The sequence below is a fragment of the Podospora pseudocomata genome, chromosome 4 (genome assembly GCF_035222375.1).
Source record: "Podospora pseudocomata strain CBS 415.72m chromosome 4, whole genome shotgun sequence".
Classification (NCBI taxonomy): Eukaryota; Fungi; Ascomycota; class Sordariomycetes; order Sordariales; family Podosporaceae; genus Podospora; species Podospora pseudocomata.
In genome coordinates, this window is record NC_085888.1 from 3,162,198 (window position 1) to 3,176,565 (window position 14,368).

Here is a 14,368-nt window from a genome sequence, read left to right on the forward strand (position 1 = left end):
ATCTCGTAGGGCCGACTGGAATGTATCGAGCCGCAAGACCAGCATCCACAACGGCCCGGAACCATTCCGTGGCTAAGTAGATCGGGGCCGTGGTCCGAGAAAATCAACATCACGCCTCTCTCGAGAGGCGGGATGTTCAAAACTCTCGTCATGATGGCCCTTGTCAAGGTTATAAAACCAACGGCTTGTCTCCCAGCCCCAACACCTGTCCAGCAGGCAAGATCATCATCGCCACCGGCCCAAACCCCTCCCCAACCGCAACCATGAAGGTCTCCACCCTCCTCCTCGCCGCGGCCAGCATGGCCCAAGCCTCCAGTCTCATCCCCCGCCAGCGAGCCTCCCTCTGCGAGCTCTACGCCTACTGGTCCGGCAACGGCTACGAGCTCCTCAACAACCTCTGGGGCAAAGACGCGGCCACCTCTGGCTCCCAGTGCACCTACCTCAACGGCGCCTCCAACAACGGCATCTCGTGGTCCACAACCTGGACTTGGCAGGGCGCTCCCGACAACGTCAAGAGCTACCCTTACTCGGGCAGGCAGGTTGCCAAGGGGAGGAAGATCAGCTCCATCAACAGGATGCCGACGAGCGTCACGTGGAGGTACGACAATGAGAATGTGAGGGCGAATGTGGCATATGATGTCTTCACGGCGGCGGATCCGGATCATCCTAATTACGGGGGGGATTATGAGTTGATGATTTGGTGAGTGCTTTTTCCCTGGACAGCTAATTGTTGGTGGGATCATGCTGACAAGAGGCGGGGGGCGATTGCGTAGGTTGGCGAGATATGGGAATGTTTATCCCATTGGTACCAAGGAGCGGACCGTCACCCTTGCTGGGAGGTCTTGGGACTTGTGGGTGGGGTGGAACGGGGCTATGAGGGTGTACAGCTTTGTTGTTCCCTCGGGGACGGTCAAGAGCTTTAGCGCTGATGTGAAGGAGTTCTTCCGGTATTTGGAGAGCAATTACCAGTACCCGTCCAGTCAGCAGAACTTGATTGGTGAGTCCTGCACTATCTCCACGGCGAGGGGTGATGATTGGTTTACTGACTTTTGCTTGTGTAGTGTACCAAGTCGGCACTGAGGCCTTTACTGGTGGTCCGGCGACTTTTACTGTCGATAACTTCTCTGCTGACTTGCAGTAGCGTGACAGAGACATGTTCGGGGATTGATTGATTACCGTAATGTCTCTTGTGGTGGTCATGTTTCTGGTTGGACAATGAAGGAATTATCATGATGCGAGGACATGTAGATATTGTATCTAGGATAACATCTTGTTTCATACGCACATTTGGCGGGTTTATCTTGCAAATCAGAGCAGCCTATGTCAACCCAGACATACTCATGATCGTGGCCCCGGCGGTGGACCAGCGATTCTTCCCATACCAGCAAGCAGGAGAATGCCCAACAGGACCCAGATCCACCAAGGCCTTGACTTCTTTTCCTCTTGCTCAGGTGCCTCACCGGCTTCCGGTCAATGTTTAGTGCTTGTTGTTGACAATGATGGATGATGGACTCTAACCTTTCGGACTCTTTGGCGGTTGCCTGGCCTGCCTTGTGTAGCTCGTGGCTTGAGTTCTCGCACTCGCTGTTCGAGTGTTTGCCAGTGAAGTCGTCGGCTGCTGCGGTCATGGCCTGCACTGCTGGGGTGCGCGCTGCTTCTAGGGTGCGCGCTGCTGAAGGGCTCGGGGCTGGTCTGCTCGCTATTGTCGTCTTTTTTCGGCTGCATCTCCCATCACGTACTCCATTTTATCCATCCCAAACATGATGTCCCCTTTCTCTGGCACCACAACGTTGATGGACGATGCCCCGAACATGATCGCAGTCGTAGCGTCTGGCTTCTCGATAAACACGGCGACGCTTGCTGCTGCGGTTACTGTACCAGTAGCTGTCACCGTTGCTGTACGGTGCGTGTTGGTGCCATCAGGTTGGCGCGCTCCTCAATCGTGCATAATATCGACAGAACCTTGCAGTACGGGCACACTTGATTTGCATGGGGTAAGCACGTGAACGTCACCGAGGCAAGACCTGCCAAGGCGAGAAGGTGATGGAGCTGCATCGTTTGCTTGTGAATTGCGTTGTGCTGGAAGACGAGGGTCGGATGAAGTGGTTTAGGGAGCCGGAGTTGTTTGGTGGTGGTTGAAGACGGAGATCCGGATTTCCATTGCTTAGGTAGGCCACATCCTGCTGTTGAGGACGCTTTACCTTCGCAACAGCCTCATGTGGCTTGAGGCTGTAGCAGACAGCACGTTTGCTCCGCATTCTGCGAGATTGAAGTTCTGTGGCTATCTTTCAAGGTACGCGTGGCTGGCGGCTCGTGGACCGCCACTCAGACCTCCACAACCCTCTCAGGGTCGAAGCCTGGCGACATGCCTTTACCGGCAACGAAACCGTACCCCTTTTGGTTCGTACACACTCTCTTCCCATCTACCGAAAAATCACAGTTAAAATGCGTATGTCCAAACGCCCAGAGCTTCACCCTGTCACTCCTCCAACACTTCTCACGGCTCAGGTCCGTCCTAAACGCACTCGCCACTGCCTCCCATCCCTTCACACGCTCATGCTGAGCATCATTAGCCCTCCGATCCGTCGTTGGGCTGTGATGAGTGAAAATAACCACCTTCCTTTTCTTCCCCTCCTTCGCGTCCTCCTTCTCAATCTTCTTCACCTCTTTATTAAGCCAGTCTTTATCTGCCTCGTGCGCTTTATTATGGTCCTTCACGGTCCACCCTTTGATCCTATAAAAGTCATTCAACTTTCTCGTCACCTCGTCCTTGTACTTGGATGCCACGTAAGAGTGGAGGGTACACCCCAGCACAGTCACAACCTCCCCTTCCTCACCCTTGATATCATATCTCGTCCTACCAAGCGGTACAAAGTCTCCCAGCTCCTCCCCTTCTTTCCTCCTCTGCTCCACCAAAACCGACATCTCCTCCAAAAACAAACTAACCTCCTCCCAAGAGGAGGAATATGGCTCGTGATTTCCCGCAACAAAAAACACAACTTTGAACTTGCCAAGTTGGATAAGAAGGAACTTCCTCAAAGCATCGCGTTGGGTTATGAGGCCGATGTCGCCGAGCAGGGCGAGGTAAGGCGCGCGGGGTTCAACGTGGAAGGCAGAGTAGCCATGCTCTGCGAATTGCTCGGCGGGTGAGACCTCCAGGTGCAAGTCGGACAGGATTTGGAATTTGGCCATGTTGATGTTGATGGGGGAGGATGATGAGAGCTGCGGTGGTTGGAAGACCTCTCTTGGCTGAAGCAGACTGCCCCCGCCCCACGTGGACGGGACGCCAAGAGCTGTGCTTGCATGGGATGGCCTGTCTCCACAGGGACCTTGGCGCCGTGGAAAAGGAGGTCATGATGTTGGGTTGGTTTATTCGTTATTGTGATGTTAATGGGGGTTGTTTTCGGCGGTGTATGAATGAGAGAGGAAAGAAAATAGAAACTCTTATGGTGGGTTCAAATTCTTTTGGGTTGCGAACAAATCCATCGATCCAATGTTGGTACCTACCTGACAAGAGAGACTGTTGGCTCAACCATTACCCACTTCTCAATCAAACCGTGAAGTGCGTTACATAAAAGAGGAAAAGAAACATCTTCCTTAAAACCCTGGAATCTGAAATTTCATATCAAAATTGTTATACTTGCGCCAGAGAAGCCCACGGTCAAGTTCCCCACCGTAACTTCCACAATACCTTACTTCTCGTTCAGTCCCAAACTCTCACTCATCAAACCCTTCTCATTATCTAGGCGATTAAACACGTCGGATCCTCACAATGGCTCGGCACTCCTGCCTCTGCACTTTTGCATCCAGGGCTCTCAATGTGATCCTCATTTACATGCTTTTCTATCACCCCGAAGAAGCATGCCCGCCCTGCGAGCCAGAACCATGCCCAATCTACAGGTGTGAAGGATCTACATGTCTTGTTTCAACAGCTGTGTATGTATCGTACCTGACGCAAGATTCATATCCCGGAGTCGGATTGAACCGACCACCTATTCGTCCGTGTGTCCTATCGGAATGCCACTAGTAGTTACCCACCTTTCTTCAGTCCGCCCCTGTCACAATTGTTGTTGAAAATCGATCTAAACCTTGTATTGACTCTGGCAGGGCTTTATGGAACAAATATGGTACTCTTTAATGGCAATCGCATCTTTCTTTGTGTTGGAGCGGGTGGTGAAAGTCTGTCGACAGTACGGGGCATGGAAGGCGAAGATGCAAAGGAGGACGTGAGACATCAATCAAGGCACATGAAATGCCATGCAAGCAGACCATTTCTAGGGTATTTACTTTATCAAATGACTTAAGGTACCAGTGAAGTCCTATTTTCCGAATCTGCCTGGTGAGGATGGCCGTCTTCGTGCCTGCATCGAATCAGACAATGGCGCTGTCTCAGAAAATGATGTAATGCATCACCCAAATTGATCGCTACAGCTCCCAAGCTAACGGGAGATCGGATTGACGCACAGCTTTGTCAGAGACATGTGCATCAAAGATCAAAGATCACTATTTATCACATAAAAACCCCACTCCTCCTGCGTGTCGGTCGACGGGGTCTAGCAATCACCATATCTCAACAGCTTCCTTCAATTTGTCTTCAACCAACAACATCGGAACCAATAAACATCTCTACACAAATCATGCCAAGCAGCAAAGGAAAACCCACAGACCCACAGCTTCGAGAGGAACTCAAGGAGGGTGGGTACTGGTCCAATCAATGCACCAACACTCTTAAAGAAGAAATGCTGACCATTATCCACAGAAATCAAGCAAGAACCCAATAAATCCGGCGATGGAAAGGGACAGTGGGCAGCATGGAAAGGGATGAAACTGGCTAAAGAGTACGAAAAGGCAGGCGGTGGGTATGAAAATGAGCCTGGCTCCAAAAATGAGCCCAAGTCTGGGACGCCAGTTGCGAAAAGTGAGAAGAAGAAGAACGAAGAGATGGAAGAGTAATGTGCGTCTGGAGAGATATTTATTTTTCCTGCTGGCAAGGCCGGTGGTGATTGACGCAATCGGGATCATCAGTTGTTGAGAGATGGGCGTTTACGCCATCTGCTCGTGTTCTTTGAGCACACTGGGACGACCATGTTTTAGTTACGGCTTCATTCAGCCACACAAAAGGATACCACAACCATGTGAACCAACCATTCATGCTCAAAAATGCTCCTGCCTTGTTACACTGTCCAACCCAATGCGGCGCCAGTGGCAGTTGAACCCTCTCGGGCCCGAATCTGACAGGGCTGCACACTTTGTCTTTGACAGCTGTTTTCAGCCCACCATCAAAGTATATAATCAACAATTTCCTTCCACCATCAATTTCCTTCCACTATCAATTTCCTTCCACCATCAAATTTCCTTCTACAATCAATTTCTCTTCTCGAAAAAACAGGACCGGCTCTCTACATGAAACAAATAGTTACGGCAGACAGGGATGTCTTCTGAGTCTGCTGCCACCTAAACCCATCAGTTCCTTCTAGTATCTAGGTATGCATCTCCAACACCGCATTTCAGATACAAGAACCCCCCATTCCCATTCCCAACTTCAAAGTCCGATCTTCCCATGCATCTCAAACCCCAATGTCCCCCCGTCACCTCCTCACGTGCCTGATCAACCATCTCCCTCCCAACCACAGCCGTGCAAAGTGTGTTGTGAATTGGTGAGAGGGCAGGGCGGGGGACTGGATACGGTGCAAGGAAATGGGTACGGTGCAAGGAAATGGGTACGGAGAGGGAAGGGCAAACGTGTGATGAAAGGGGAGGAGAAATGTAGTTCCTTGACAACATGGCGCCTGGCATGGAAAGGTCAGGTCCAAAACTATGCTAACGGAACGCCACCACGAAGTGGTGACCGCTTTGATCTAGGATTTACGGCTCCATGGACCTTCTCTCACGCACAACGGCATTGTGGGTATGACCACCGCACTCGGTGACGCAATAAGACAATGATGAAAACGTAGCAGCTGAAGGAGGGCTTTTAACCCCCCGCTGCGTCTGAGTCCATCTGCCGACCGTCACGACTTTGGAGGAGGGGCTTTTTAACCCCCTAAGTCTGACAGCTGGCTCTCAGTCTGAAGAAGAAGAAGAGAAGAGAGTGATAAATGGAGAGATCGGCCTGGATTTATACACAAGATTTCTGGGGCCATGGGTGGGAGACGAGTTCGGTCCCAATCTTGTCTGATGAACCGTGTCCGAGGGTGGATGGGAATGGGAAGGGACGAGGTGCCAAGTGGCCTCATTGTGAACGTTGCTTCAAATTGAATGGGACAATGTTGTCCGTCAGTTGGTGTCTATGAAAGGAGCCCATATTGTCAAGTGGTATCGGGGTATGGACGATTATCAGAGTCTACAAGACCAGAGATTGGCTGGATGGATCGGCCTGTGTCACTGTTTATGCATCTGTTTGGAGCTTCATTTGAAGTCTGGTCATTCTCTGTACACGGCAGCTACATATCATAATATCAAGACACTGTATAGATGCGGCTCCGAATATCTACCCGCAGACAGTCGTCATATTGAGAGTGGACCAGTGCTGTCTGCGATGTCTCGAGAGCCACTCTATACCTCAAGGGTGTCATATGCTGTTATGGATGTGAGGAATGTATAGACATAATGGTGCTTTTGATTACAACTAAGCTTCTTCTGATATTTCAGCTTTGAGTTGGCACCTTCATTGTTCTGTGATCGCTAGACCGTCTGATTCCAGAGAGCCCAAGCATGAATTTCCAGCCGACAAACTTAAATCTCAGTCTCACTCATACTACGCTTCATAAATATTCAAGTGTCTTGTTTCTTCAGAATTGGTGTGCATGTTAAGAGGCCCCATCATCTAGACAAATTCCTCCACCTCAAGATAGCTTACTACATCTGAGCTATGAGCTATGAGCTATGAGTTATGAGCTGTGAGTTGTGAGCTCTGGTTGTGGAGTGGTCGCGGCAGTTGAGACCCGCTTCCGAGCAACGTCCCCGCCATTCCAAGTCGACGCCAAGGTGCCAGATGGCCTGTGCGCCGAGCCTTGGCGGGGCGGATGAGATAAGCGTGCATGGATGCAAGCCACCGTGGTACCCTTGGACCAAGCTTCCGTCCTGTTGGAGAGACAAGCCCGGCGCCTTCACCTAGCGACAAGAGTGCCGTCCTGTTGACAATGCGCAAGGGCAACCGACAGACAGCCTGACCTCACCAGCCTCGACCGAGACACATGGAAGCGCGCCTTGCACTTTCGAATTTGCCCGGCATATAGGGGGGGAAATCTAAAGCTCGGGGTCCAAGAAGGTACGCATCTCCAACCTATTCCTGCTGTCCCGCACGGCGAAAGCGGTTGCGTCAGGTTGCGCTGCCTGGGGGGTTCTGGGGAAGGTTCACTCACTCACCTCCAGCTCTTTTGCTTTGCTCTGCTTTGCTTTGCTCTCTGCTAAGCTCCCCAATCTCGAAATCAACACAACAGCTGGCTGGCTTCTTTAGTCAATGGCATCTGGTATTTAGCTAATAATAATACTTTACGTCTTTTCAGATTACCGTCTTCTCCACGGCCCCGAAACACGACGACTCCCGTCCCGAGACCGGCCATTTGCTCTGTGTCGCCGCCGCACATCGCCGCGTTTGACAAAGCTTCGCTGTCCACCTTTTTCTCTTGAGGCTGGGACAGTTGACCCCGAGTACGTCGAATCGTCCAGTCTGCTTGCCCGCCAAATCAAGACCCAAGTCCAGCTGCAATGGACGACTCGTTGGGGCCACCCCCTGGTGCTTCCTCAGCTTTCCCTGCCTCTGGCGGGGGAGCAGGAGCAGCCTCTCTCGGTTTCGCCGCATTCGACACCATATCGCGTGCGACATCCCCTGGAATACCTTATGCCGACGGCCAGGAAGATGACAAGAAAAGATACCGGCCCCGCACCTTCCAATATTTCCGGCTGCTGCCGTTCGATGTTGAGGACGACGCACACAGAGATGCTGCGCTTCAGGGTATCTTGAAGAACCTCTACATCTCCATCATGGCCGAGGACTTCTCCCCCGGCGCGCTGCACTGGACTCGCGAGCTGCAAGGGTGGCTGAATCTCAAATTCGAGATGACAAGGGAGCTTCGTGCCAAGCTTACACATCTGTATTATCACCTGGCCCTCGCCCCAGGCCTTGACAGTAATACCGCCGACAGATTTGCGAGAATGGTGGTCACGTTAACTAGGTACGTTCTATCCTCTTGTCACGATGCGGGGACCAAAGCTAATACGGCCGTGATGGTAGGAAAAAACATTACTTGAAGCCTGGTCAAGATTTGACTCTGGATTGGCGGCCGCTTTGGAAAGAGCTCAAGGCTATGGTCCTCCCTTCTGAAGTTCCACACCATCAGGGACAACGCAGACGGTCTCACAAACATATCCTGAAACTCTGCCTCCACGTCAACTCGTATTTCGACCCCAAGGAGCGCGGTGCCATATTTGAAGAGTTGCTGCCTTTCTTCAGTACATCGGCCATGAGCAATGCCTACATTGTTGTTGGAGCCCTCAACATTCTTGTTCCCACCGGGCCAGCACCGCCGACGGACCGGAACTCGCAGCCATCGGACTACGCGCCAACCTTTTTCCACCTCTGGCAGCTTATGACGCGGTCCAAGGCGTTTGACGTGTGCTTCATCGACATCTTCTCCCGCATGGCGAGAGACTATTTGGGCTGTCGGCATGTTCCATTTACAGAGCACGGCATCTTCACTCGCGAGCAATCAGATGCCATTTTCACGGCTATTTTGAGGTTAACAGAAATCCCCGTGGGCCAGGCTAATAGTCCATACTCATCACTGGACTACGCCTCAGGTCTCGGCGTGTATCTGGAAAAAGACAAAAAGAAATACCCTGTGCCATACATGATTGCGAGATGGATCACCCACTCGCTGTCACCCACGTGCCTCAACCAGGAACCATCCATCTTGACCAACCTGGAAGGCTTGATGGAGTCCATCGACACTTTCTTTCACCCCTCCAATCAGGGATCGTGGACTAGCTTCCTCGCGCAGCTTACGTTTTTTCTTACCGACATATTTGTCTCTCGTTGGAACCGTGAGCAGAGTGGGGAGTTGGACATTCCGGAGGATCGCCGCATCAACGATGCTCTCAAGAAGCGGTTTGTTCTTGCTTTGAAGGAGGTCACCTTTATGGGTCTTTTCGGTAAGAGCTCCAAGGTGGTGAATTACTACTATTCGACTCTTCAAGGACTGGCATACCTGGAGCCTGACTTGATCTTGCCAGGCGCGCTACAACGCTTCTACCCGAGCTTGCAGGGCCTGGTGGAAGTGCACCGAACTACATCGAGTTTGTGTGGCCTTCAGATGATTGCCAACATCATGTCCAAGCACAAAGGTTATCGCTGTCACCTCACGGCTTTGTTGGCACTCGCTCTGCCCGGTATTGATGCCAACGACCTCGGGAAGACACAATACACACTGAACTTCATTCAGAGTGTCGCCTACAGCATACCATTTGTTCCGTTGGTGAAGGAGGGAGGTATCCGTGACACCAACCTCGCCCAGAGTTGGGTGCAAGGCCTGATGGAAAGAATGGAGGCCGAGGGACAAGACGTCAAGATCAACTACAACGAGGAGTTGAGTGATGAGGATGAGGCCGAAATTCTGCGCTCTTCTACGGCGGGGTTGGGCGAGTTTGTGTTGGCACTTTTGGGCAAGGTCTTTGCACTGCTCGAGAATCTACCGGACTCGAGTCACCTACGCACCGGGTCACCTGAGGACAATGTGATCAACACGCTACCTGCCGCTCTGACGCCCCTTTTCGCCTCTTTGTCGCCCGAGCTATTCGACATGGCTCTGGAGAAGCTCTCCAACTTCGTGTCCAGCCATGTTGTTCACCAAGCGCGGGATGCCATGGCCTGGATTTGCAATGCGCTCTGCAAGGTCAGCCCCGAAAAGACTTTGAAGGTGTTCATCCCAATGTTGATCGTCAACATTCGCAACGAGATTGACTACAACGGCGCTGCTTCTGACCGGAGTAGCGGGACTGAGGTCCTCCCCCGCGACCGGGCTCTCGTCTGGCATGTCAGCATGCTTTCAATGTGTGTAGTGCATGTCGGCGGCGAGGTGCTGAAGTACAAGGACGATCTCTTTGGCATTGCAGAGTACATGCAGGAAAAGTGCCGTGGGCTCCCCACGATACACATTTCCAACTACATTCATCATCTGCTGCTCAACCTGACCCACACCTACCCCATCGACAATGCGCTTTATGAACCTGATCGCGTTGCCCGCGGCTTGGATGTCGAAGATTGGGGCAGGCCAACCAAACCCTCGGAGCTTACCATCAGGTGGCATCGGCCTTCTCACGATGAGATCTTGTTCGCCGTCGAGTTGTTCGAGAGTCAAACACGAAGCGCGGCGCAACGGCTCGAGCAGCTCATGAGCGATGACCCCCCTGTCAGCAGAAAGGGAAAGAACAAGGAATGGTCCGACGAGCTATCCCGAAGCCTGACTGCTCTTAGGCTGATCATATCAGGCGTCTCGACCCTGTTTGATCCACAAAGGGCCTCTGGCGAGATCAGCACCCAGTCTAACGGCAATGGGACCGCAGAGGCTGATGGGGACGCCATGATGGAGGAAGATGACGATCCCCTTGCCGAGGTTGCGGACGACGAGGAGCTCAAGAGGCAGTTCCATTATCCCGCTGGGTACATTTTGAAGCCCGAGGATCCCATCTACAACCGCATCCACGAACTACGCGAAGATGTTGGGAGGCTGCTCTCCCGGACACACTATTTTCTGAACGCCAACCAGCAGGATGATGTTGCATGCTTCACGTCCCTCTACGCAACCTATAGAACATGGATCACCGACGTTGGGATCGAAAGATCAGCACATCCGCTGGAGCGGCTCGTGCGCTTGTACAAGGCCGACATCTCACCTTTCAAGATCAGCGGTCTGCGCAAAGTGTATCCTCGACCGCTCCTTATCAAGCGTGCGGATGCCTATCAGTTGCAGCGTGTCAAGTACAACTCGGCCTACCGCAAGAAGAGCGAGCTTGACAAGCAACTGCTGCTTGATCTTGCCGAGTCTTGCACATCGTCGTATGCGGATGTTCGAAGAGTCGCCCAAGGTGCCCAGGACTCGTCCCTCAAAGTCTTGATTGGCGGTCGACCCTTGGTCATTCCCGTCATCATGGCGCGACTTCGCAAGGCCCTTGACGAAAACGATCACGACCGGATCAAGGGTGCCATGTACACACTCTTGTTTACCACGCTTCTCAAGACACTGATGCGGGACTGGAGGTTTGCCCCGGATCTCATGCGCATGTACATCGAAACAGCTGCCGTCGACAAGACCTCTATTCAGAACCTGGGGTCCACTGCACTCTACCCTCTGCTTGACTTTGGTAAGCCGTTTGAGCGTTTGATCATATTCGACCGCGAGGTTGTGCAGACCATTCGGCCACAGGAGGATTGTTCAGCAGTCATCAAGCGACGCCACGACTTCATCACAGAGCGTCGCACCAAGGTGGAAGGGAAGAAGGAAGCCCTGGGATTGGAGCTCACGGAAAAGGCCAAGACCACTCACTGGAAGATTGCGAGCCGGTGTGCCATCTTTGCGCTCAACTGCTGCCTCCGCTTCGAGACGCTGGCCACCCGGGAGCTGATCGAGCTTGTCGCCAATGGTACCAACGACCCTCATCCAGGGTTGCGCTCCAACTACCTGTCAGCCTTCTCGGCCATCTTTACCGCCATCGATATCCGAGCAGTTTACAGCCACGAGTATCGCAACTATTTGATCGAGGAGGAGCACGAGGAAAACAGATATCAGATCCCCGTGCCGACAGATGACCCCAACCTGACAGACAACTTTCTCTCCCAATTTGAGAAGTTTGATGGCACCGATTACTTTGTCGACTGTGACTATCCTGGCTGGCTGGTTTGGGGAAAACAGTTCCCTGTGTCGCGTGCCAACCCCAAGCCGTTCTTGGCCTATGATGAGGTGGAGGACCGTGTGCGCGTTCAGATCGGCCAGATTATCACCAGGGACTGGTTCAAGAAGTGCTTCGAGTATCTCAAGCAAGAGCCCAGGGATGCTGGTGTGGATCGGTTCAGGATGCAAAATCTGCTACTGCTCATGAATGTGTTTGACCTGATGCACTACGGCAAGACGGCAGCGACATTCGATGACATTGTGGAGCTGGTGAAGGACGTGTATGGTGATGGCACCGATAAGCACCAACACCGCGCTACGGCTGAAATTCTCGGGGCTTTGCTGTCGGGCAGCGCTGATGATCCTCGTGAATTTCGGGACCGGGTTTGGAACTTTGCCGCCCCCCTCATGCTCAAGATCATCGCTGATGACTTGACGCCCGATAACCTCCAGTACTGGATGACCTGTCTTCACATAATTATTGACGGCAAGGATCCACGACGATGCAGGGAGCTGACAGAAGCGCTGTCTTCCTTCCGACTCGACAAGAACTCCAATGCAGCCTTCAAGGAGTCGAGCAAGGTTCAGCTTGTCGAGTTCATCATCAATGATGCTGGCTGGCACTTCAGGCATGAGAAGCCCATCTTGGAGGACTTTTTGGCACACATTGACCACCCGTACAAGTCTGTGCGAGAGTCCATTGGCCGTGTCATCGCGACCATCTACCGCACACGGTACCACGAGTCGTTCAAGAATGTCACCGAGCTTCTCGAGAAGAACAAGGCTGCGTCCTCGATCGGTCTCCGGGCGTACCAACCTACCGAGGAATTCTCGGCCACCATCAAGGACGTCTTTGCTCGCCTGGAGAAATGGCGCCACGAGCGGACGGCCGGTCAGCAAACCCCCTCCAGCTACACTTCGGGCTCCAAGACGGTTCTCATTTGGCTTGACAGCATGCTTTCGTCCCAAGAGTGCATCCAACTCGTCCCATTCTTTCCCGACCCGTTCATTGACCAGCTGCTGCATATGATGGATGTCAAGGAAGATCCTGAGCTGATGAAGCTCGCTTACCACGTCTATCGCCACCTTCCCAACATCCCTTTCCGATCGGGTGAGGACGACGCGTTCATCGCTGCGCTCATCAGAGTCGGCAAGACGGCCGTCTCCTGGCATCAACGTTTACGAGCCTTGGTCAACATGCAAGTCGTCTACTTCCGCCGACTCTTTCTCACGCAGCCCGCCCAACGCCAAATGCTCTTTGACGCAGTGGGGGACATGCTCTCTGACCCCCAGCTCGAAGTCCGGGATTGTGCTTCGGCCACCTTGGCGGGCATGATTCGTTGCTCGCCCGCCCCGATCCGCAGCCCGATTATTATCCAGCTCAAGGATCGGTTTGAGCTAGAGCTCCAGCTGAATCCCATGCCGAAGAAGAAGACCAAAGTGCCTGGGACGGACACACCGGTGGACACGCAGAAACAGATTGTCAGGAGACATGCGGCCGTGCTTGGGTTGGGGGCGCTGGTTGAGGCTTTCCCTTACGCGACGCCGGTGCCCAAGTGGATGCCCGAGGTGTTGGCTCACTTGGCGACAAGGGCGGCCAATGACCCGGGGGTTGTGGGCAAGGCGACCAAGGCGATCTTGGCGGAGTTCAAGAAGACGAGGCAGGATAGTTGGAGTGTGGACCAGAAGGTGAGCTTATTTTCTTTTCAGTGTTGTTTTGCGTGTGAGAGAAGGATAGCATGGCTGATGGTTGAAAACAGTACTTCACTCCCGAGCAACTCGAGGATTTGGAGGGGGTGTTGTGGAAGAGTTATTTTGCTTAGAGACAAGACAAAATAGCGAAGGGCAAGAAAACCCGAACCATGGCTAAGCTGTGAAATAGTACCGAAAGAAGTTGGGTGCATTGCTTGTGAGTTTTTGAGATGTAGGTACTGCTTAGATGAGATATTTGGGAATTGTGAGAGATGGGTTTGGTTGTCAGCGATGTAGTGGTTAGAGTTGATTTGGAAGTTTAGAGGAGATGGTATGGATTACAGGGGAGGGATCAGATGTGCATCAGATGTGGTACTAGTGAAAATGGAAGACAGATCTTACTATGAGGTATATCACGAAGAATAGGGTATCTGGTTGTTGTGCGGTGTGTTCTTTTGGGAAATGTGGCAGAAAAGTGAAGATGCTTGGTGTGATGTTGTTAGGTTACCGAGGGAAAGGAAGCCTAGACGGCGGTCAGTTCTACTGTGTGGTTATTTGTAAAGGGGGTGGTATGTATGGTGATGGGGATTGTGATGATGGAGCTAGAGGCGAAATCAGGGGGTATAAAAAAAAGAGAGGCAACCAAAAATCATCAAAAGAATGATCGACCCAGGGATCGAACCTGGCACCTTTTGTGTGTGAGACAAACGTGATAACCACTACACCAGCCGACCTTTCATGCTGTTGGGGGGCGAAAGTTGGGTTCATAATGAGATGCTGGGGGGGTT

At 52.4% G+C, this 14,368-nt stretch overlaps 4 protein-coding genes and 1 non-coding gene across 5 annotated transcripts; 4 read left to right on the forward strand and 1 right to left on the reverse strand.

Moving 5' to 3' along the window:
• Positions 1-263: 263 nt before the first annotated feature.
• Positions 264-1,308, forward strand: QC762_406020 (uncharacterized protein; the record flags this gene model as incomplete). The annotated part of the gene is made up of 3 exons (XM_062890054.1): positions 264-700; positions 774-997; positions 1,062-1,308. 3 exons carry the CDS (start codon positions 264-266, stop codon positions 1,139-1,141), a joined length of 741 nt encoding a protein of 246 aa, XP_062743925.1. The 3' UTR covers positions 1,142-1,308.
• Positions 1,309-2,325: 1,017 nt separating this feature from the next.
• Positions 2,326-3,355, reverse strand: QC762_406010 (uncharacterized protein; the record flags this gene model as incomplete). The annotated part of the gene is given in 2 exon segments (XM_062890053.1): positions 2,326-3,313; positions 3,330-3,355. The coding sequence occupies 2 exon segments, from the start codon at positions 3,353-3,355 to the stop codon at positions 2,326-2,328; spliced, it is 1,014 nt and encodes a 337-aa protein (XP_062743926.1).
• A 1,089-nt stretch (positions 3,356-4,444) lies between these two features.
• Positions 4,445-5,084, forward strand: QC762_406000 (uncharacterized protein). Its single transcript, XM_062890052.1, has 2 exons — positions 4,445-4,695; positions 4,760-5,084. The coding sequence occupies exons 1-2, from the start codon at positions 4,638-4,640 to the stop codon at positions 4,951-4,953; spliced, it is 252 nt and encodes an 83-aa protein (XP_062743927.1). The 5' UTR covers positions 4,445-4,637; the 3' UTR covers positions 4,954-5,084.
• Positions 5,085-7,090: 2,006 nt separating this feature from the next.
• BLM3 (Proteasome activator BLM10) lies at positions 7,091-14,249 on the forward strand. The gene is made up of 3 exons (XM_062890051.1): positions 7,091-8,177; positions 8,237-13,577; positions 13,649-14,249. The coding sequence occupies exons 1-3, from the start codon at positions 7,711-7,713 to the stop codon at positions 13,709-13,711; spliced, it is 5,871 nt and encodes a 1,956-aa protein (XP_062743928.1). The 5' UTR covers positions 7,091-7,710; the 3' UTR covers positions 13,712-14,249.
• On the forward strand, positions 14,242-14,314 carry QC762_0070950. Its single transcript has one exon. It is a non-coding gene; the product is annotated as a tRNA-Val (tRNA).
• Positions 14,315-14,368: the final 54 nt, after the last annotated feature.